Source organism: Lonchura striata, chromosome 5 (genome assembly GCF_050655825.1).
Source record: "Lonchura striata isolate lonStrDom1 chromosome 5, ASM5065582v1, whole genome shotgun sequence".
Taxonomy (NCBI): Eukaryota; Metazoa; Chordata; class Aves; order Passeriformes; family Estrildidae; genus Lonchura; species Lonchura striata.
This window is the reverse complement of record NC_140707.1, coordinates 62872267-62894656: the sequence shown is the minus strand read 5'-3', so window position 1 is coordinate 62894656 and position 22390 is coordinate 62872267. Positions and strand designations below refer to the sequence as shown.

Sequence of the window (22390 nt, the reverse complement as noted above, 5' to 3'; positions counted from 1 at the left end):
AGATGCCTGATTTTACTAATCCTGCCTGTGACTAGCTCAGGCAGGCTGGCTGATGCATTCTCAGAAAGATGGAGCTCACATGTGCAAAATCAGGAAAACAGCCAAACCCTCAAAAGACCTATGAAATAAAATAAGCAGGTTTCTGGGATTTGGATATGACATGTCTGCCATCTAGTAACTAGTCAGGGCTTGTTTCATGTAGAAAATGAAGAGTAAATAATCCATACCACATAAAAGGGGAATAAATTTACTGGGGCATTTGACAAATGAGAAAAAGACTTTCAATGGTATTTTAAATGAGGTTCTTGGAAAACAATATAATCAATAATTAAAATAAAAATATGTGAATTCATAAACTTGTTTTGTTTGGCTGTAAAAACAGTTGTATATGCTAAATAATAGACAGGAATACAAGTGATGAAGTGTTACTGCAATAACGGAGTTGAAAACTCTGGGTCCCACTCTCAAATACAAAGAGGTTGTTAGCATAAGGTCCTGTTGGCATGAGATCTGATCTGGTAACATTTTGACCAGTGAAGTGGAAGCCAGGACATCAGAAGTTCTGTGCTGTTTTGTTCTTTGATTTATTGGGTAAGGCACAAATTGGCACAAAGGACCACTTTCAGTCTCAGTTTACCCATTTGTAAATGAAGACGTATATCACAGTGATGTTATCAGACAGACTTAATTATTGTTATCTAATTAAAACTTCTCAAGTGCAAGGCATTATAGAAAGATGCAAAGTTTTTTGTTCCTAAAGTACATTTAATCCTAATCGTCTGCATTTGTATTTCATGGGTAACTTTAGCTGTGGATAATGTTTTTCCTTTACACACACACATGTTCTGTTGAAAAATAACATTCTCTTTGCTTTCTAATAAAGTGTTCTGTAGTGTGGCTTGGCATCCAAAAATAAGGCTACAGTTCTGCTGAGCATTGATTTAGTTTAAGTCTTCAATTTAGTTAATTTCTCTGAGCCATGTAAGATGCTGACTTGCAGATAGTTCTACAATAGCTAAAATACTGCTTAAAGATATAATGCTGGTGAACAGTTTATTCATTATATAAAAGACCCCTTAGCTTTACAAGCCAGAGTTGTCCATTATAATGAATGCTGACTTTCTGCACAGGAGTTATTAATCTTAATTTTAGCTTTCTGTACATAAAAGAGGATGCTCACAGCTATAGAAGTACAAGTGTTTGCTGTGCATAAGGGAAAGAACGAGTTAAGGGTCTCCTGATGAACATACTTTGGAAATACTGTGGCTCTCTTGCTAGAACATGATCCTGGCTTTGTGTAAAAAGGTGTAAGGAGTTGCTTGCGGGTACTCTCAGCATCCCTCTGACTTCAGAATGTAGAAACATTCAAGAGGGAAGGGCATGGCTCTGTCAGCCTCAGAGTCCTGCTCAAAGGTTGTTTTTTTGTTCTTGGTGTTAGAATAATCCTCTCTGACTTACTGGCAAATGGGATCTTGTATTGCCACCTGTAGCCTTACTGTGTGTCCTGCTGCTGCTCACAGCATGATCTTATGGGTGGCTGTGATCTCCACTGGACAATCTGGGGACTTGTGGTAGCACTCTGCAATTGGGGACAGGATCTTGGTGAGAAATAAAGGGGACATGGCAGGTCAGTGCTCAAAGCACATCACTGTAGTGGAGGATGTGCCATGGCAAAGAAGGAGTGGAGCTGAATACTTGGAACAAGAAATTTGCATTTTCACAGAGGGTTGGTTGAGTAACATATGTGAGTAAACGGCATTAAAACTGGAGCAAAATTAATATCTTGCACTGAATATGGAAATTAGGAGCCAATGTCAGAAGCAGCTAATGCCTCTCTGCTGGGGGCAGCTGTGTTTGTCAGGGAGATAGGACAAATGTCAAAAAGAGAACATATCTCCAGGATATTCACTGCAATCTGTGTGCCAGCTTTTTGGCCAGGAAAACTGGCTCAGAGCAGCCCTGTTCTTTGGCCTCAGTCTGACTGAGACAAGTTGGTGTCGCAGTAAAATCCAAGTATCTGATTTCCCTGTGGCTTCCTTTGGGGCGGACCCATCAAGTAATTTTTTCTCTGGTCTCAACCCCCTTTTTTTCCCTGAGCAAAGGTACCACAGACTGTGACAGAAGTGCTGATGCAGTCCCTGCTGGGGCTTAGCCCTCCACAAGCACAGCAGGCTGGGTAGTCCTTGGCTCAGATGGAGAGTGCTGGGGGCAGGTGACACCTTCCCTTTCACTGCTTGGAGAGGTCCTTTTCAGGTCTAACTCTCCTCTCACTAATTTTAGTCTTATGCAATTAAATTACTTTAGTGAGGTTGCCTCTCGATTTATATCAGCCCTTGAGGCTTTTGCTGAACAAAGTATGATGTTACACTATTTCTGGACGTCATCATGTGCTGATTGTGCAACAGTTAAGAATAATGCTTGGTAAGTCATTAGTACTTCAGTTCAATTTGTGCTAAAATAATCAGCTACATCCCATTTGGTTTCTAAAGCCTCCTCATTATTGCTGCAAACATCAGACCCATGACCTGCTTTTCACTCTGGGAGAGAAGGGTAAGTGAATTTAATGTGATCTCTGCATTACAAAAAGTCTGCTGCTGCTCCCTTGAAACCAGGTGGTGCCTTATCATTGACTTCAGTGAAGGTAGGATCAGGTCCAAATTTCAAACACTTAATTTTCCACCAGAAGAGAGTCAGGCTTAAATTGCTGCACTTCTTTGGCAAATAATGAACGGGACCTCATTATTTCTATTGGGACGTGACTTTACAGACGATTACATGCTGAAAGTATGCCACTGATACACTGGCTTTGTCCTGAACTGTGAGATTTGCACAGAGAATCAGAGGCTGCTAACTTTCAAGACACTTCATTCATCCTCATATCATGAATGGTTTTGTCAATGAATGGGACTACTGATCTTGATGATCTAGTATTGGCATTTCCTGCTACGTACGAGCACAGTGATGCTACGACTACTGAGCAATATCCCTGCATTCTTTTAAGATGAAAACTCCACCAAAGTAGCATTTACCAGAATTTCTCTCCTTGTAAGGTATTACTGTGATCTTTGCAATTTCTAGAGTTGGATATCTCTTATGAAAACAATATACAGATTAAGAATTGAAGGAGTTTCTCCAGAAGTTTTATGTAGAAAATCTTGGTCTGAGTTTCTGAACATATATTTGCTAACATGTTGTAAATCAAGACTTGACAAAATGAATTTGATTAACTTTATCCTTATTGCTTATTACAGGTGAAATGCAAATAGCACAGGAATAGAAAGGTTTTGACCACGATAGATCTATTTGCTCCTGCCACGCATTCCCTGAACTCTACTTTCTAGAGGCATTTTGGGGCTAAAACCAGTAGTTCATGTGTACTTCTCAAGTGTCTATAATGCTGTGGAGAAAGCGTGTTGAGAGTGCGTAAGAGACTTAATGATTTATGAATTTATTCTTACAAAACATTTCTGAGTCAGATAAATACTGTTATTGCTGTTCTGCACATGGGCAAATTGAGGGGCGGAAAGCTTAAGTAGCACGCACAAGATCACCCAGCAAGTCTAGAGAAAATAGGCTGGAACCAGAATGTTTCATTTCTATTTTCATGTTCTGTAAGTGTTAGATCATCTTTCTCCCATGATTAGCTGCTAGTCTGGCACCAACTCAGGACGGTTATGATAGAGCTATTTTTCATACAATGGGATGAGACTGCCGTGGCTTTAATTACAAGCATGTGTTCACTCCTTTATGGCATTGTGATTGTTATGTAAGGTGATGTGTAAAATTAATGAATTTTAAATTAGGAGTTTACATTACAAACCCTTTGGGGCAGGGAAAATTTGCTTTCTTCCAGTTCATACAGCACTTATTCACTTGGGACTCCTAGTTAATGACTGGGCCTTGGAACTGGTACACCAAAGCAAGAATAAAAGTAATTATCAGATTATTTTTATTCAAGAAGAAAATGTTTTACATAAATAAGGAAGAAATCTCACCTTAAGAAATTTGCAGAAATGTTTGTACTTCTGACTGAACATACTTTTCATAGAATTCACAACTGGGATGGGACACATAATTTTAAACTTGAGTTTAGGAGTAGAAACATCCTAAACATGTCCCACAACATATGTTTCTAAATTTTGTAAATTTAACCCAACTCTTTTGGAGAACAATATGATTATTTCAGAAATGAATAGATGATGATACATTTATAGCTTCTTTTCAAAGAAAAGAAAGGTAGCCAATCCTTATGACTAATAACTATTATTTAAAGTACAATCTGAGACACTTGTAAAATTTCAGCCAGGGTCTTGGCATGACTTGGTGCCCAAGAAAAGGATATCTATATTGGGAATCAGCTGCTCTTACACAATCTTTTTGATGATTTGGAACCACTTAAAAATAAGGGGTTGATGATATAATACATTCTTTGGATTTGGAGATGTTCATCCTATTCCTGCTTTGAATTAAGAGAATATATTGGTGGTTTAGTTAAATGTCTCTTAAGTCAAAATTATGTCTTTCTTTATCCTGCATTTGAAGCCAGATCCAGCTCTTACTATAAAAAGAAACATACAGGTGCAGAGAACTTTCAGCTGCTCAAAGAGTGAGATTTCAAATGCTGCAGTGAATTTGAAGCTGTGCTCTGCAGACCACCAAAGACCTGGGGAGTGTCTGCAGAAGAGCTGGCTCATCAGATAGGATTGACTGTTTTGTGGGGTTTTTTTGCTTTGTTTTTCGTTTGTGATTTGTTTTTTCCCCCCCCCAACAGTTTAATGGTTCTAAAAGTAGCTAAAAACACATAAATATTTCCTAGCTAGCACTTTCAAATGTTAACAGTTGTGCTTGCCTCAGGGCTGTTATTCAGCCACTAAAACCAGAAGGTTTCTGTGTAATCAGAAAGCAGGGGTGAGTCTCAATGACAAAACTTAGGAAGATGCAGCCTGTAGTCTGAAACTCTTAAGGAATTTCTGGCCCATGTCCTGCTTAAAACCTGTTGGTAAATGCAAACATCTGACTTCACTAAGCAACTGAGGTGTATTTATATCGTTGTGAGAATGCAGACAGGGTGCTAGTGAATTGTAATGATTTTTTCTGATATGATACTGTCAGTACCAGTTAATTGGAGGACTTGCTGCTGGTAATATGCTCTACAGCAGCTAATGATCACTAAATAATAAAATAAAAGTATGACATATTGTTTAATCACCTAATAGAACATTGCAATCTATATATTTAATCTGAAAAGTTTACAAAGGATACAAGATTAAAAGTGGCAGTCATTGAAGTAGAATAAATACTGTGCATTTGATTAACAATTATAAAACCATGATGAATCAAAAGCCTAGGCTTTATTTTTCGCCTTTGTAGCTCCATCCTATGTTATTCAAGTTATTTCTTTGCCTTAGGTGGCAGAGAAATAAACCTCAGTAAAATTTAGACACCCACAGGTGTGGCATTTCTAGATCTGGTGTTCAGCTCTTGAAGGCGCTATTTTCCCACCAAATCTAGAAGGCAGAAAACTCATATTTTTTGCAACCAGAAAGCTGGACATAGCAGAGAAGAGCATGGGTTATCAAAATTTATTTTTTGCTATGCAATATGCTTATAAATCAGAGATTTTACAATGCTATTTATACAGAGTTTATGATGGCAATATTCTGTTACAACTGGGACTACTAAAAGGATTTGTCACTGATATTCTTGAGGCCAGAATACTCTTTGACCATTTTTTAGATTGATGCAATCCAAAATTTAAAAAAAAAAAAAATTAGATTAACCCTGTTCAAAGAAATAGGCACAACTACGTGAATCTTCTCTAGGTGATTAATCTAAAAGAAGAAATTGATTTCAACAGCCACAGTACTTCAATTGTGAATTGGTGAAACTATTAATTAAAGACATTACTTGGGAATCAATAGAAAAGAAACTGTATCAATTTGCTCAATCCAGCAATTTAAATTTCTCAGGATGCCATGAATAAACTGTGAAATGTATCTTTAAAATAAAGTTTTTAATTAGAACTGGCAGTTCTGAACCTGCTGTTGGCAGGAGCCAACCTACTGAAAAAGAGCCCGATGCAATAGACTGTAAAGTGCATTTGCTTGATGCTTTAGCATTTAACAATAAAAAAAAGAAAGAAAAAAAGAACTATCAACCTATAATACTTTAAGTTCTGTTTCAGCATCAACATTAGAAGATTTTTTTCTCTATAGTTAAAGCAGTTTGGAATTTTCAACTATCATTCTTTTACAATAGGTATAAATGTGCCAAATAGGTGCCAAATACAGATGGTTTCTTGAAGGGTGAAACCTGTTTTACAGGAACACACACAAAAAAAGAAGTAAAGATGAGTAAAAGGAAAAAAAAAAAGTCACTTGCCATAGCAGATTCAGCAGTGCAAGGCTGTACTGCTGGTGCCAGTAATCCTTCATTGGTTGTGACCTGATTCAAGCACTCAGCTGAGCACACGCTCAATTACGCTTTACTTAAATTGCATTGTCTCTTATCAGGACTTAAGCATGTGCTTAAAGTTCAATGTTTGAATTTTAAATAGGGTTTAGGCATGACACCTGCTTGGCAGAAATTACTCAGTTATTTTCAAATATGCCTCACTGCTTGTTCCCCAGAATAAGTGGTGCTAACATTTTTAAAAATCCCATTTTAGGCTGAGTAAAATAGGTTAATTTGTTGCTTTGGTGAGCATCCATGGTAAAAAAATAAACGTTTATGTTAAGGGCCAAAAGATTAGATGAATAAAATGGCACAGTATCCTATGCCACCTGTCTGTGCTCATTCTTTTTAGAAACGTGAGTCCAACTGTGCTTCCCTTTCACCTGTGGTTCAGGGGCCTTGGTGGCTTCTGCATTCCTCTTCTTTCATGTTGCTCTGACTGTGATGCCTTTTAGAAAAATCCATTTTTTTCTGTAGTTGAAGCCCAATAACCCTTGTCACTGACCTCACCAGCCATGTGCCCAATGTGAGCATGACTCACAGTAGCGGCGAGGAATCCTTATTCTAATTTGCCCCCTAATTTGCCAGGGGAGGGGGGGGGTGGGTGGTGGTGGTGAGGGGATGGGGGAGATTCTGGTATTTCCAAACTCACTTGCTGGAAGTGTTGTGTCAGTTACGATAATTTGGTCTAGCACATAAATCCTTAGGCTGACTTGTGATTCCCAGCACACCCCTTGTAGTCTAATTGAGGAATTGCTTTTCTGTCAGTCACATACTGTGGTGGAAATGCAAGAATGTGAGAAACAATAGGAGCAGGCTTGTACTGAGTCAAAACAGATAAAGCCAAATTGCTTGTTGGACTGAAAGATGGGAGCAAGAAAGTTGGTTAGAAAGCCATTGCTGATGCCTGTACAGAGGGTACTTTCCCAGTGTGGGAGCATGGGGAACAGGCAGGCAAGCAGCAAGTATGCCATGAGCCTCTTCTTTATGAAAGAGGAAGGATAAGGGCACCAAAACAACACAGTGTGCTAGAGCCTGCAGGGCGAGGAGAGTACTGTCCAGATTGGTCTGGAGGTAAGAGACAGCTGGGGTAAAATAAACCCATGAGCAGGTTGGGTGTGAAGTGAGTGATGCACGGCGGGAGGGAGGGATCTGTGCTGGGATCTGGGATCCCCCTGGGCTGCTCCCAGGCTGCCAATGCTCTGGATCACTTCAAGATGGCTGCCCAAGGGAGCACATGGCAGGCTTCTTTTCCCTCTGGAGACTTTTGTTTGTTGTTCCTTTTCTGGTCATTTCCTCTAATCTGAAGAACAAGATGTCCTTAATGAAAACAGATGTTTTATTCTCTTGCATATGAAAAAAATATAATTTCACCCAAAATAGAATAAACCGAAAGAATGCTGAAACCAGTGATGGGTTTCCATAAATCTCTTCATCAATGCCCTGACCTGGCTGCTCCTTTGCCCCTGACACATTGTGGAAGCTGTTGATGCAAAGGTCCGTGGTGAGACCTGGGTGTAGGAGTGAGTGAGCTGTGTGCCTCTGTAAAGTGTAAACACCACACTGAGCTGGCTCACAGCTTTCCTCATCCATAGTCTCCCACTGTGAGATCCTGGTCAATGGCAGCTTTTGTCATTGGCTTCAGTGTAACTCGGAATTGGTCCCAGTATTTAATTTAAAGCACAGCACACAAAACACCAAAATCATAACATCCCCGCTACATTTATAGAGCTGCATAAGCCACCGATTAACAAATGGATGAGATACTGAACTTTGCTTTACCATCTGTCTTTAATTACATAAAATAACTTGAAGCAATTAACAAGAAAGAAACACTGTGACACAAATAAATAAATCCTATTGATAGAAGCAGATGAGGGAATATTTGAATATATGGATGAAACTCTCCAAAGCTGCATGATCTGAACTCAATAATATTACAAATACTATCTGAAAGATTTATACTGACATTGCCAATTATTTTTGAAAAAGAATAGTTACCTGTGAAGATGTAGAGAAACAAAAGGGAAGCCCTGTGTGTGTGAGTACGAAAGGTAATGTGCGGTTTATCCAACAGTCTAAGTTTTTCTTTCACAGATAAGAGAAATTAATATCAACAGAAAAATATACAAAGCATGAGGTTTCATAACTGTGGACCTACAATGAGTCACGTAAGTCTGTGTGCTTGTAAGTGTTTAGGCACCAGTCGGGATTAGGCTTTTTAACACTTTCCAGGATTTAAGTTCTGAGCCCATTTTTTCAGCATTCAAATACACTTGTTTGCCTTCTCTGTCTAAGCATTTCATACAAATGAGTAACTGTACAACAGGTATTGAGTAACTGCTGAGGGGATTAAAAACTGACTAACTGATAGGTGTCAAAAAGCAGCTATCAGCTCTGAAGGAAAGCTCTGAAGTCAGTTTGCAGAAATGGGTGTTACACTTGGCAGGCCTTAATACTGCCCTTAATGGTTGAGAGACAAGTACATTCTTAGATTAAACAATGCTTAGTAAATTAGGGAGGAAATTAAAATTGGTGGAATGATAAATAAATTGTGAAGATGAAGCAGCCCAAATTCGGTAAGCAGGACCTCTGTAGAAAAGAATCTTAAATCATGCACAAATAGTGTCTGTATTGATGCAATAGAAATCATATCCCAAGGGTTGAAGAGTCCACGGTATCACTGCAGGGAAGCAATTGGACACAGAACTCAATCTGGTGTGAAAAACGAATAACCTCCTTTTTGAACAAGTCAGCAGGGATACATGAGTTGACTTATGTGGCTGGGGTGTGTTGCAGCACAGTGGGTGCTAGAAATCTGAAAAAGGGTGGGAGAAAAAGTACAAGAACTGCTTTCAGATTGGAAAGTACGTTTTGTTTCCCTTAGCAAAATGAGATGACTGGATTACAGTGTATAATTACCTTCACAACAAGAAAAAAAGTGTCTTGCATCAGATGAATATATTACAAGAATCAGTGGGTAGAAATATAAGCCAAATAAATTTAAGCAAGTGTCAAGGCTTGGATTTGTAGCAGTAAGTGTGACGAACTGCTGAAACAAACTGCCCAAGAAAGCAATTGTGTACATATCAAAATTGAATCTCTTTCTGGAAAACACATGTCAGCCAAGCAATTTTGGGCTCCAAGAAATTTTGGGCTCCGTATATAGGGAATCAGGTAATGTCTGTGACAGAAAATGCTAGACAGGACAGTTAATGGACATTTGTAACCTCAAAGATCATAAATCAAGGCCAATGTCTTTAATATTTTAAGTATTTAATAACTTTAATATTTTAGGCAAAATTCTGTTTGTTTCTTACAGCTAAGTCATCCAACTAATCCCAAGGAAACACTGAGGCAAATAGTATCAGGAACAGCAAGAAGTATGGTCTTGTAAAAAGTAAAACATATGGAATATGCTTTTCATGTTAATGTGCAACATATAAATTCTATATATTACAGATGTGGGGACCGAGGCTGTAGGCTGTAGCCAGGATGCTCCAAGTTGTAACTCAGCAAGCAAGGCAGTATGCTCAGTGAGTGAGCTGAGAGATACACAGCATGATGGGAATGTGGGTGAGTGCTGTATGGAGCACTGAGTATGTCATTTGACATGGTTTTGGGTATTTGTGTTGAGAGAAAGAACTTCAATTGTTTTGGTGGAGAACACTATTGTGTAGACTAAAATGGGAGAAAGAATGTAAACAAAGGGCAATGATCAATTGTTGTAGCTTGTGGAAATGTCTTATAGGTCACGTCAGGGACTTTTGACAGACTGTTCTATTTGGTATCTATATGACATTCTTTGAGTAGAGGTAAACAGAAAAATAGTGAAATGTGGTGATGATACTAAACCAGGAAAGAATGTAAACAGAAGAGAGCAGATAATGATATCAAAGGAATGGCAGATACTAGTAAGCTAAGCACAAAATCACCCAAACAATTCACAATAACAAAAAGGAAAACAAATGTCAGGACTTATTGGAATGTACATGTCCTGGCTATCAGTATTTCTGATAGAGTTTCAAGGTACAGTGAAAAGAAGACCAGATGGGAGAGAAACATGAATTTGCACAGTTATAAAAGCTGTGCACGTACAGATATGTACCATGAAGCAGGGAGGTAAGACTGCCTGTGCAAAAGATCTGTGCTATTACATTCAACTCTGTGCTCAATATTGCCAGCCACTGACTGACTGGAAGGAGTTGGAAGAAATCCATAACGATTCAAAGGCTGGAAAAAACACTTGGGGGAAAGACTCAGGCTCAAACCAAACATCTCATTAAGCATAAACTTAACTTAAAGTGTATGAGCTGTGCTGCAGATTTACAACTCCCTTTACAGCCCTGCTAGGTGGCTTTAACAAAGGAACTACATATCAGGTTAAACAGTGCACATGTTAAAGCACTTCATCAGCCTGGAGCAGGAAGAGGCTTGGTTAGATCTGTGAGGAAACGTGATCAGAGTCTGTGAGCCCTTGGCCACCAAAAGGTGCATAATGGCTGCACCAAAATCACCAGGCAGTCATTTATTACCATAAGACATGGAACAAAGGTCAGTAAAATCTTAAACCAACCAACATTATATAAGATGGAGAGGATGGCACTGAAATAATGCCTTTTTTGTGTATTTTTTTAAGGTGAAAATTGGAAAGCTGTCAGATGGTCTTTCAAGAAGAGTTCATGTTGTTGGGGTTTTAGGATAGATTTGAATAAAGCACCAGAGAATGTATATCTTTACATTGGAAGGCTCAGTGTTCTTCCCTATCCCAAAAATTCCTATAGTTACCACAGAACCTTCACAATTCAAGGTGGGAGGAACAGTTCCCTTTTGAGCTCTGAAATAATCTCTGTGACTGTTCATAAAACAGTTACTGTGAGGCTGAATTCCTGATGCTGGTTTTCAAACCAAAGAAAATTAATCTTTCAGAATAGGGCTGTGGAATGCTGAACTGGAATCACAGATACGGTGGGAATATCTCTCCTGTGTAACCATTTATTGTGCTTATAACTAAGAATTATCTGAAGTAGAGAGCAGTTTGTTCTCTAAGAATGGTATTTTGGGGGAGTTAGCACTCAGTTCTTTTGGAAAGTCAAGAGGAGGTGAATACCCATCTCTTTAGACTCTTAATCATTTGGCACAGACTGAGAAGGGGCTTTAAAAAAAAATTAGTCAGAAATAGTAAGGGAAAAAAACTCTCTTCTTGAAAAAATTAACACTTCAGTGTTTTGCTTAAATAATGATTCTAGGCTTATAATACTGTAACTATCACATGATTTCATAGCTAGTATTAGCAAATCACTGCAGATTTCATTTCATAATTCAGAAATAAATTGGTGAAGAAAGTGTCGGCTTTGGTAGGGATTTAGTCCTGGAAAATTAGCAGGCACTTTTCTGAGCTTTATTAGTCAATACCCACAAGAATTTAATAAAACCCTTGCATAGATTATGAAATAAGTAACAGGGAAAGACCAGAGTGATGATTAGGGCAGAGCTTCCCTTTACAAGTCTTGATCGAACAAATTTTTCAAAGTCAGGTTCTCATCAGAGGATTGAAGTCAAGATATAGGGTTAAATTATTCACATGAGTGAGTACCTACAGATCTTTCTGCTTCTTCTTCTTTCTCACTAACCTTTATAGCCCAGTTTTATGTTTTACTGCTTTATTAATACCCTAGTGCTTTGCCTCTCCCAACAGGATGTCTCTATAAGATCTTTATGTACCAAACTCACAACCTGCTGCTCTCTTCATGCATTTGCTTAGCTTTAACATTCAGCACTCAGTCCCCTTTGGATATTGAGTTGCTGCAGCATTTGTTAAATATTTTATGTGTAGTACAATACAAAAGCTACCAAAAGAGGGCAACATATGAGCCAACAATAAGAAATGCATCCTGACAAGTTTACGGTTGTGTATTTGTGACAGCCTCCTCCCTTTTTTTTGATAGAAGAAGAAATTTTAGCAGAGCTGGTCAGTAAACAGAAATTCCATCCTATGGGAAGTTCCAACACTTGGTGAAAAAGAGAAGGTGGTGAAGTTTTCAGGGACAGAAAATTCCAAGAGAATATATTTGGCATGGTGGAAGTGTTCCATAAGTGTCAAATCATTCTCACACCAGAAAACCCGAAAGTTATAATGACATTAAAATATTCAGTTTAGTAGGAGAAATGTTAAATATATGAATGCTATATAAAGTTCAAAACAAGATTAAACAAAACAAGGAACTACTTATATGTTTTCACTTTAGGGAAAACAATAATTTAAATATAATTTACTGTAAATAATATTTTAATTTGTCTCCATTAAAAATGTTGTCAAAATGAGTATGCTCTCAAAAAAGCAAGCTGATAAAGATGAAGTTGTATTTCCTTGAAGAATGTTTCCTCTGAATAAGGTTTCATTATCTTTTTTCTTCATGAAATACCTGAGAGAATTTCAGAATACTCGTAATAAACCTGCAAGAGACTAAGGTAAATTGGCTGCATCCCAGAACTGTCCCCAATGCTCTGTTTGTGAAGTGAGACAACGCCAAGTGCCCAAACCCCAGGTGTGTGAGCTCTGGAGCTACTATACCCTGGACAACACTGAATGTGCACTCATTGCCAAACAGTTTATTATAAACAAAAGGGTTTTAAACTATTCAATAGCACTCCAAGGAATTAGACAGTCTTGAACACGTGCCAGCATGGCAATGGGTACAATAAGCAAATATAATCTACCTCACTTAAGGTAAATATTTGGCTACAAATGTATTGAGAGCTCTTTAATTCTTTGTACACTTCTGTGATGAGAACAGAGGAAAGGCAGTGGCAATGCGAGGACTGGAGGGTGATTTTTTTCCTTCTCTTATCAGCTACACAGATAGGCTAGCTGCCAGTCAAATTAAATACCTCACTGGAGGAAATGAATGAAGACCTGTAGGTGTAGAAATCTGCTGTTTATACAGCTACCTCAAGTTCTTCTAATGATCGACCAAAATCAGCCACATCTTCTTGGAGATGTACAAAATTCTGTGGCAGTATCCAGGAGGTTGACTATGGAAATCGGGGCATCCTCAGAATTTTCCTCCATTTATTTTTTTTAATATATTTTTTCAAAATTCTGCTTTCTGCCTGTCCCTATTATGGCTTAGAATGCTGGAAAGTATCTGGAAAGGAAAGAGGGTCAGATCTATGATCTATTTGGAGGGCAATGAAATATTTGGAACGTTTAGAAGTACTCACCCATTTTGAAGACAGGATGTTCTGCTTGCAGGAGCAATACCTTATCTTCTCTCATTTACCCACGTCCTGCTTTTGCATCTGTATTTCTGCGGATCCTAAAAGAAAAGATTTATTCTTCCTAGCCAGAAATAAGCAGAGGTTTCTGTCTGGAGAGTTTCTGTACTGTCTGATCTATCAGATGAACAATGACTTCACATCATTCACCTGATGGAGGGCTGCAGAATCACACGGTATCCAATGAGATGTTCAGAATAGGAATGACAGCTGTGCACACTGTCTCTGTGGCTGATCGAGTGTATTGACTCTAATCACAAGGTTTTCAGACAGTTTCTGTATTTTGGATATGCAGGAAGATATTTATACTTGTCTGCTTGTCCTTCATTTCTTGTACTGCTCATCTATTTTTGATTAATGTCTTGATACTCTCTCCCAGGCAATGATGCTACTTTGGGGAGACAAACAATGAACAGTGTGGAAAGTAAAAGAAATATTTTAATGGTATTGTGAGGTGTGTTTCATTATCTATTTGTGTTTATTTGTAGGGAATAAAGGTGACATGCATCTCTAAATAGCCTTACCTCATGGGTATGAGCCTACATGTCTGATTGCCATCTTATATCGACACTTTACCCAGCAGCCTAGGGACTGGTGTTTATTCAGAAAAGAATTGGCCCATGCACACAGACACACTGATTCTCACAAATGGTTCTGTGTATGCCTTGGCTTCTCGACTTCTGCCAAATTCAAGCCTAAATTCTAGGAAGCAACAATAACACTAACAGGAATCACGTCAGACTTGAAAGTGATTGCTTTAGCTCTGTGAACACAAAATGGACTTCTTTTTCTTCCTTAGAAGTGATTTTTAAACATGCCTTGGCTTCTCTGAGCCAGCACAGTTTCACCCTGCCAGTCAGGTTACGAAGACGAATCTGTTACCCCTTTTTGCTGATGTGGTATGTCAGCCTAGTTACATCACATTTCAAGGCAGATGGATCTCTGAAGGAAGCTATCCAGTCTTGTGCTTTCTGCCCCCTGCTATTGATTCTTGTGGTTAGTCTGTTTCTGATTTTATTTTTCTGTGTAGTTTAAGGGCAAGTCTGTGGTTTGCCCCATGTGCCCAAATGAGGGAGCAAGGGTGCAGAAGACTGCCTGAAAATAAATAAATCAGAAACAGATAGACTAATTACAAGGATAAATGCCAAGGGATGGAGAACACACAGCAACCTCATGATCAGATATGCCTGGCTTGTTGGAGGAGGGATGGATGTTTCACTATGTTATGTAATCCTGCACCACATTGGAGAAGAGAGCCAGAGTGTCCTCTTCCTTGCCTGGCTGAGCAAAACCCTCTCGTGTGGTTTGCCTGCATTGCATGTACCAGCATGGGAGAAACAGCTTCCCTGAGGTAAGGGTGTGGAGGAGCAGGGCTGGGAAATCAGAGGCTGCCCTTGCCTCCCCATTGCCTGCCCCAACAGCCAGCAGGGCTAAGCTGACAAGAGGAAGGATGTAATCTACTCCTGGTTGTTTCATGCTCAGGGCACATTACTTCCTTCCACGGAATAAGAGGATAGTCATGGATGTCATCCTGACTCACGGTCTCCTGGGGCAGCATGGCTCTGTGCCATGCCCATAATCAGATGACCCGGGGGCTGAATTAGGAAGGCTTTTGATGTCATTCTCTGAGTGCCGCACCACAGGAGACAAAGACTTTTTAACGTAACATCAGGCTACATCTTAAACATAACCATGAAACTAACTTTGACTTGCCAGCAGCTGGTACAGACAGTGGCCTCCCTACACCGCTCTGGCACTTAGCATAAGAAATGTCATTATGTGGGTGGATTAGGCAGAACCTGTCAAAGTTGTGTGCGTGTTCTTTGGCTGTGTTTCCCTCCCCAGGCTAATAATGCTGAAGAGATGGGGAGTGGGTTGACACATTTTCTGGCATGTGTCGTGTAACCCAGTGAAATGGAGGACATGCCAGTCACAAGACTTTTGTGCTTTAGTAAGGCGCAGGCAGCAGGGACATGCTGCAGTGGCTAGCAGTCTTAATCCTCTCTGGATTCACACCCCTAGCACCTTCATCATGGTTACAGCTCCCCCAGGGTTCTCTGACAGACCCACGGGTATGTTTGGAGAAAAAGGTAAGGAGATGTATCCAGGCAGGTATTGTTTAAGTTCATGTCACCTACAGACCCTGAAGCTCTTTGCAAATCGACTGACATGATTTCCATAAGAACCACTGAATTTTGCATAGGGGAAAATACTCATTGCTTGTTTTGCAATGTGCAGAAATGTTCTATACCAGTTTGGCAGGATACAAAGAATAGAGGATACAAAGAATAACCATGCCTGATAAGAAGACTTTCTTAGGATAGAAGACTCTAAAGCAAGATAACCAGAGACTGATGAAATTTAGGACACAGTCACTGTTTCTGGTTCCCTAATCAAGAATGAGAGGCGTTGATACAAATATTGGGCTGAGAGAATTCTCATGGTCTAGCCCAGTCTCAAGGTAAATCATCCTCAGGAGAATACAGAAGAACAGTGCATTCACTCTCACAGAGAAATCTGGTTTTGCACAGCTGCCTGATTAACACCTGTGCTGATGATGAAGTTTACTTCCTGGGTTGAGGCAATATGCCAGGTTGGCTCCTCACAAATCACCATCAGAAGAACAGAAGATGGAATGAATATGTATGCCCTGTATGACAGAAATGCCATCTTCTGTCTCTGCCTGTGTGTTGCAAGCTATATTTGGTTGTTGGGAAAAGATGTATGAGCTTAGGTGCCCCAAAACACACAGGCTATAGGTCTGATGTGACTTGTAGCAGGCACAGCACCCAATTCACTGGCAAGAGCTACTGTACTAGTTTCCTTGAAGCTCATAACATTAAAAAAAAAAAAAAAAAGTAGAGCCAGTAGCTTCTACAAGTAACTACAGCTGAACAAAAACTACTACTCTGTTGCTCTGTTGCAGCATCTGTAGTCTATCAGGTCAAGAACTGCCATGCCCAGATGCTGTGTTCTCATTCTCACCATGTAAAAGAGAAGACCAGCAGCTGCCTAAGTGATAGAAATATAACTTGGCAGGCAGGGAGGCAACCTATGGAGGGGAACTGCATGAATATAGGATAGGGGGTGCCTCCTCCCTTCTCTTGCTGCTGTTGAGTCACAGTTTGTATTAAGGGGGAAAGTGCCCCTTGGCTGTACCTCCTGCAAACACATCACTGGTGTGACACGGGCGCTGCCCTGCGTCACACACAGCTTGTCACCAGTTAGTCACTTGGGGACAGGAACCTGAGGGACTGCAAAGCTCTGAGGGATGTCCTGTGCCAATTATGCCATAGGGGAGGCAGGGACAGAGGACAGTGATGAGATGGGAAATGACTCTGGCAATTTACTCTTGCTCGTACTGCATAACACTTGTGTGCATGGACGCGATGACTGACACAGAATTTGTATTGTCCCATGACCAGTGTGACCCTGCTCAGACTGCCAGATAATGTCACATCTCCAGTTGTGTAACACCACCATGCTCTATAGATCCCAGGTCTCTAAACATTATTGAGCTGACTGTTTGTACCCTGTGGTGGGAATTCAAATATTGTTTATCAGTGGAAATGTGAACTACATGTCCTGTGCTGGGAGTAAAGCAACCTGATTTCTCATACTTGCTCTGAAAGTAGGCTCTCATTGGAGAGAAAAAATGTGTGCCAGCAGGGAAGAAGGAACTTTCATCTATGAGTGAGTACACAATGTGCAGGGTACAAAACAGTGTTTTGGTAGATACCAGTGTTTTGCAATTCAAGGATCACATGACTGGGAAAAAAAATCCATTTCTGCCATGGTATTTTTCATTTACAAACAAACAAAAATTGTTAAACTCTGTTCATTTATTGCTTTAATTTCTCCCCACCTTGTTTGTTTCCCTATTTTCTTGTATGGCAATGTGTATGTTTTTTTGTTCCTTGTTTGCTTTTATTTGAAATAATTTTGCATGTAATTTTCAGAACTCTTGCAGACCAGAGAGACTAGTAAATGTGTATGTTTATGCACCTTTGTGTATGTACAAAGAATGATGGATAGTTAATAAAATGCACATCACTGCAATCCTTTCATGCTTAAGATCCCCAAACAGAAACTGTGAGTATTCAAATAAAATAGAACTGATCCAAAATGTACATATTTAGCTTAGATAATAGCAGTCCCCAGATATGTGCCTCTTTCTGCAGTTGGAAATCTGTCAGTTGAACAAAGAGAAGGATATAGTGTGAATTAGGCTGTCCTAAAAGCTTTATATGATAGACACACTTTATGGAGTTAGTTCCATTTCTCTCACATTTCAAAAGCAGACTCAGAGCCTAGTTATCATGAGGACAAACTCCACAAAATCATTTTTTTTGCAGTCAAGGACTGCAATATTTTTTTAAAGTTAGAATACATGTTAAAAGAACAGTTTGTCCCAAGACTTATGGTTCAGCTGTAGAAAGTTTCTTCTTCATCCATCCATCTGCAAAATTGTTCCTGAAAAGTCATTCTGCATAAGGGTGTTTTTGCTATTTTTTTCAGGGAGAAAAAGTATAAATGAGCTGTAAAGCTCATGTTGTTCTGAACTCTTTCTCTCCTCTTTCACCATGAGTTCATCAAACAAAATTCCACAAGAAACAAATGTTATTATGAGATTAGCAGAATGAACGCCAGAGTTCAGATGCTAAACATATTTTTTAAAAAACAGTGAGCTTAATGACATGAAGGAAGTTGTAGTTTAAACATCAAGGTCAATTATTTCGTTAAATATTATTTAAAAGTTCCTTGCCTTGAAACAAAACCAGAGCTATCATTTTCCCAAAAATGCAAACAGATTATACTGCCCTGTTTGTCAGCTTCACTAGATAACTTCTATTTGATCTTCAAATGAAAACAGTTTCTATTTCAGATTTATACAACAGGCTGCTCTAAAAAGAAAAAAGATCTTAAGGTTGGACTGCTGTTTACTTTCCCTTCTAATCCAGTGAGAAGATTTGCATAAGAAAAGCAAGTAGATTTGAGTCTAGCTTTTGCTGTCTACATCGAAAGCATGAGCATCATTCAGTCCTCTCTATTTATTCAGACAGAAAACGATTGTTTTGTAAGTCAGGTGAGTAGAAAATCTTTCAGTCAGTTCAACTGGGTTCTTCTAAAAGTAACTAATCAAGACTAAGTGGTGTTTAAGTAAATAATAACAGTCAAACACTGAGACTTTAAAACCTAACCCCCCCACTTGCATGTCTGTTTCCTCATACCATATACTTGGTTTAAAATAACATCCAGAACTGGTGTTTCCTGGACCTTGCAAAGCAGCCTCTTGTATTTGCAGATAGCCTTCTCTCAGTTCCTAACAGCATCAGCGTCACAGGGGGTTTCAGCGAGCAGAGCAGTGATGGGTGGTGGTGGGAGCTCTGGGTCTCAGGACCCAGCAAGTGCCCCCAGCTCCAAGTGTGACCCCTGGAGCAAACCAGTTCACTCCTCTGTGGAGTGGGAATAGGGATTCATACCTACAAGAGTGCTGTGAAGCAGAGTAGTTTTATGCGTGCAATGTACTTGAAATTTTTTTTCGTGTCTAGAAAAGCAAATTATTATTTTTTAGGAAGAGTATTGGAAGGGATATTTTGGATCATGGGCTCAAGTTCCTTGTGGGTGGTAACCACATCTCAGAAGCTGGTTCTCAAACCAGTCAAATTCCATCTTCCAGGTGCTTTGATTCCTTCCTGACTGTGGAAGGCCTTTCTGGGTCCTCCCCACTCTGGTGGAGTGAAGGTGCTTTTCTTTTTCCATCTTGAATCCCTTCCTGGACAGTTTGTACCAATTCTTTCTCATATTTTATTTGGGAGAAGGGGAGGGAAACCGTCTCACAATTTTCAGATTTATTTGAATTTTTCTCTGAGCCCCAGACACCTGGTGGAAAGACGCCAGCAATGCTGTAGGCTGGTTCGATGTACCAATAAAAATAAAATTAAATTAAAAAACCCCAACCCTCGTGTAAGAAAAGCGCCATTCTTAGAAAGCCTCCAGCGTTCCAGCTAGAGCACAAACAGCTGCTTATTTAGGACTCTTCTCGGGTAAATTCACAGCCCCGGGCCAAAGGGGCCGCAGCTCTTGTGGTCTCGCACTAGCCCAGACCCACCCCCCCCCCCCCCCCCCCCGGTGGGGGAACACACAGGGGAGAAGGGAAAGAACGAGCAGGGAGAGGGAACCATCCTTAACCGCAGCTGAAACTTCCCCTGAGGTGGGCCGACGCTCCGCTGGGTCGAAGTGAGGAGGAGAAACCTCCGCGGGACGCGGGTGCCCGGCCGGGTTCGGCCCCGCGCCCCCCGCCCGCCCCGCCGGGCGCAGCCCCGCGGCCCCGGGCTCCGCCGCCCGGAGGAGGCAGCGGGGCTCGGCGGGAAGGGAGATCGCTGTTTTGCCCCTTGGCTCGAGTTTTCCTCTGCCCAGGGAACAAGCGCCTTTGTTGGAGCTGCGCTCCCCGGGGCTGGGGGTGATTTTTCGTTTTTTGGTTTTGACCTTTCTCCTCCGCTGCCTCCCGCAGCGGCGGCCCCGAGGGCGGACGGGGCGGCGCGCCGCCGCCTGTCCCCGGGAGAGCCTCGGGCACGAAGAGGAGCAGCCTGTGGGGCTGAAGCGGTGGCGAACGGGAGGCATTCGGGAGCACTTCGCCGGGTATGGGGCAGAGGCAGCGGTCCGTGTCCCTCGGGCAGCCCGGTCCCTGCTTCCCACTGGCGAAGGCAGTGCGTGCCCCCGTGGAAATGCGGTGAGGCAGCGGCTCCCTGCCGGCACGCGGGGCACGGGCTGCTGCGGAGGGGCGCGGGCGGGAGACACGGCCAGGTGTGCCATCGGGAAATACCACCTCCAGCCACGGATCGAAGAGCTTCCAGGCCATAGCTGCACGGCTCGACAGGGGAGCAAAGAGCCCGTTCCCATTCCCCCTTCGACAACTACAGCCCACGCAGCCTCCAAACCCATTAATGCTGAAGCAGCAGCCACCAAACACTCTCGAAAAGACCCGGCCGGACCTCTGAAACCCCCAAAAAAACCGAACACCAAAGTGGAAGCGAGCCAACAGGCCCACCGACGAGCCCCCCCGAAACGGGGGGCGAGCCTGTCGGCGCCGCCAGCACAGGCGCAACGCTGCCAGCCCGTGGCTGGCCGCAGGGGGCCCGGCGCCCGGGGGACCACCCTCACCCTGGGACACCGACTGCTGGTTCCTAATTCCTACGAATTCAACCACATTCCCCCAGGGATAACAGGGGCGGGATGGGGTTTAACCCCCGAGTACAATTGCAGTGAAACCACAAGGAAACAGACGCAGGTGAAGGGCAGGGCGCGCTCGTTGCCGCGTTGCTGCCGCAAAACTTGCGGGGGCTCGGGGCGCCTCACACAGGGACGGGCAGTAAAGGGAGAGCCTCGCCCGAGGGCTCCGAGCGCGGAGAGAGGAGCCGAAGAAAACGGGCTTTTCCCGGGAAGCGGGGGCGGGAGCGGCCGGCTGTGCGGGATCAGCCCCCGGTGCGCACCTTCCGCCCCTGCGCAGCTCCGCGGGGACCTGCACGGCTTTTACACGGGCGATCGCGCCTGGCCGGCTCACATCGAGCAAGAGCCTTTCCGGGAACAGGCTACTAAGAGCAGCGAGAGCAGGAGGGGGAGGGTGGGTATGAAATAAAAGGCTAAAGAAACAGTGCGATTTTGGGACCAGGACCAAATCCTAACGTGTTACATAAAAGCCACGGGCGGTTCTTATCAGCAAGCCCGGCCTGAAGAGGAACAATCCCTAGGACCGGCTCCAAAACAACCCTGTTAAAGGAACAATTGTGAAATGCCAACTTCCCACCAGAGTACGAACAGCAGGAGCCGGGCATGTCCTGTCTATAACCGGGCTTCTGACAACCGACAGAGAGGGGAGGGGACGGAGGGGATCCTCTCTTGACAAGATTTATCAAGAAACATTTAACTGGGCTTTAATCATATTAGCAAGAGCCCAATTAGGGCTGAGAGCGAAGCGAGGCTGGGGAGAGGAGGAGGAGCAAGCGATGGAGTCACTCGAGGATAAAGTCCTTTCATCAGGCTGCGCTCTCGGCAAACAGAGGAGTGCGAATAATCAGTGCCCTTCACTGGGGGGACGGGGGAGGGAGCGGCTGGGGAATGTGTGTAAAGGATCATTAAGGCCAGGCAGAAGGGGGTTTTTGTTGTTGTTGTTGTTTTTAATTATTACGGCTATTAAGGTGGTGTCTGTGGGCTCCCTCGGGCGCTGTTCTCAAAGACGGAGCGGGGAAGAAGCGAAGGGGCTCAGAGGCACCTGCTGCTGTGCGATGACCTGATCAGCGTGTGCGGATAGGTCTCTCCCTCCCGGAGCAAAGAGGGGCTCCGTCCCTCCCACCCGACCTCACATCACCGAGGGAGAATTTCCTTAAAAGCCCTTTCCCCGACTCTCGTCTCTCTGATGTCGAGCTCTTCCCCGGCGCATCCTACCTCCCAGCGCGACTCCTCGGGGGTAGCGCGGCGCCTCACCGCCCTCGGCGGAGCCCAGTCTGGTGCCCAGGACTCGTCGCAAGCCCCGCGGAAAGCGCGGCGCTGGGAACGCCCGGGTCAGGGGCAGAGGGCAGAAGATGTCCTCCCGGGGTTCAAACTCTCCGTGCTTTCGCGTGGGCAACCTGCCCTGTCCTCAGGGACTCGGTTGCTCCAG

The 22390-nt window shown here is 42.3% G+C and overlaps 1 protein-coding gene across 1 annotated transcript in view; it reads right to left on the bottom strand.

Moving 5' to 3' along the window:
• The window catches only part of LOC146767406 (uncharacterized), a 99333-nt gene that overhangs the window by 32301 nt on the left and 44642 nt on the right, over positions 1 to 22390 (bottom strand). Inside the window, exon 3 of the mRNA XM_085582394.1 lies at positions 1 to 22390. This exon is cut by the window's left edge and continues 32301 nt beyond it. Coding sequence (XP_085438520.1) covers positions 22329 to 22390 — 62 coding nt within the window. The 3' untranslated portion in view covers positions 1 to 22328.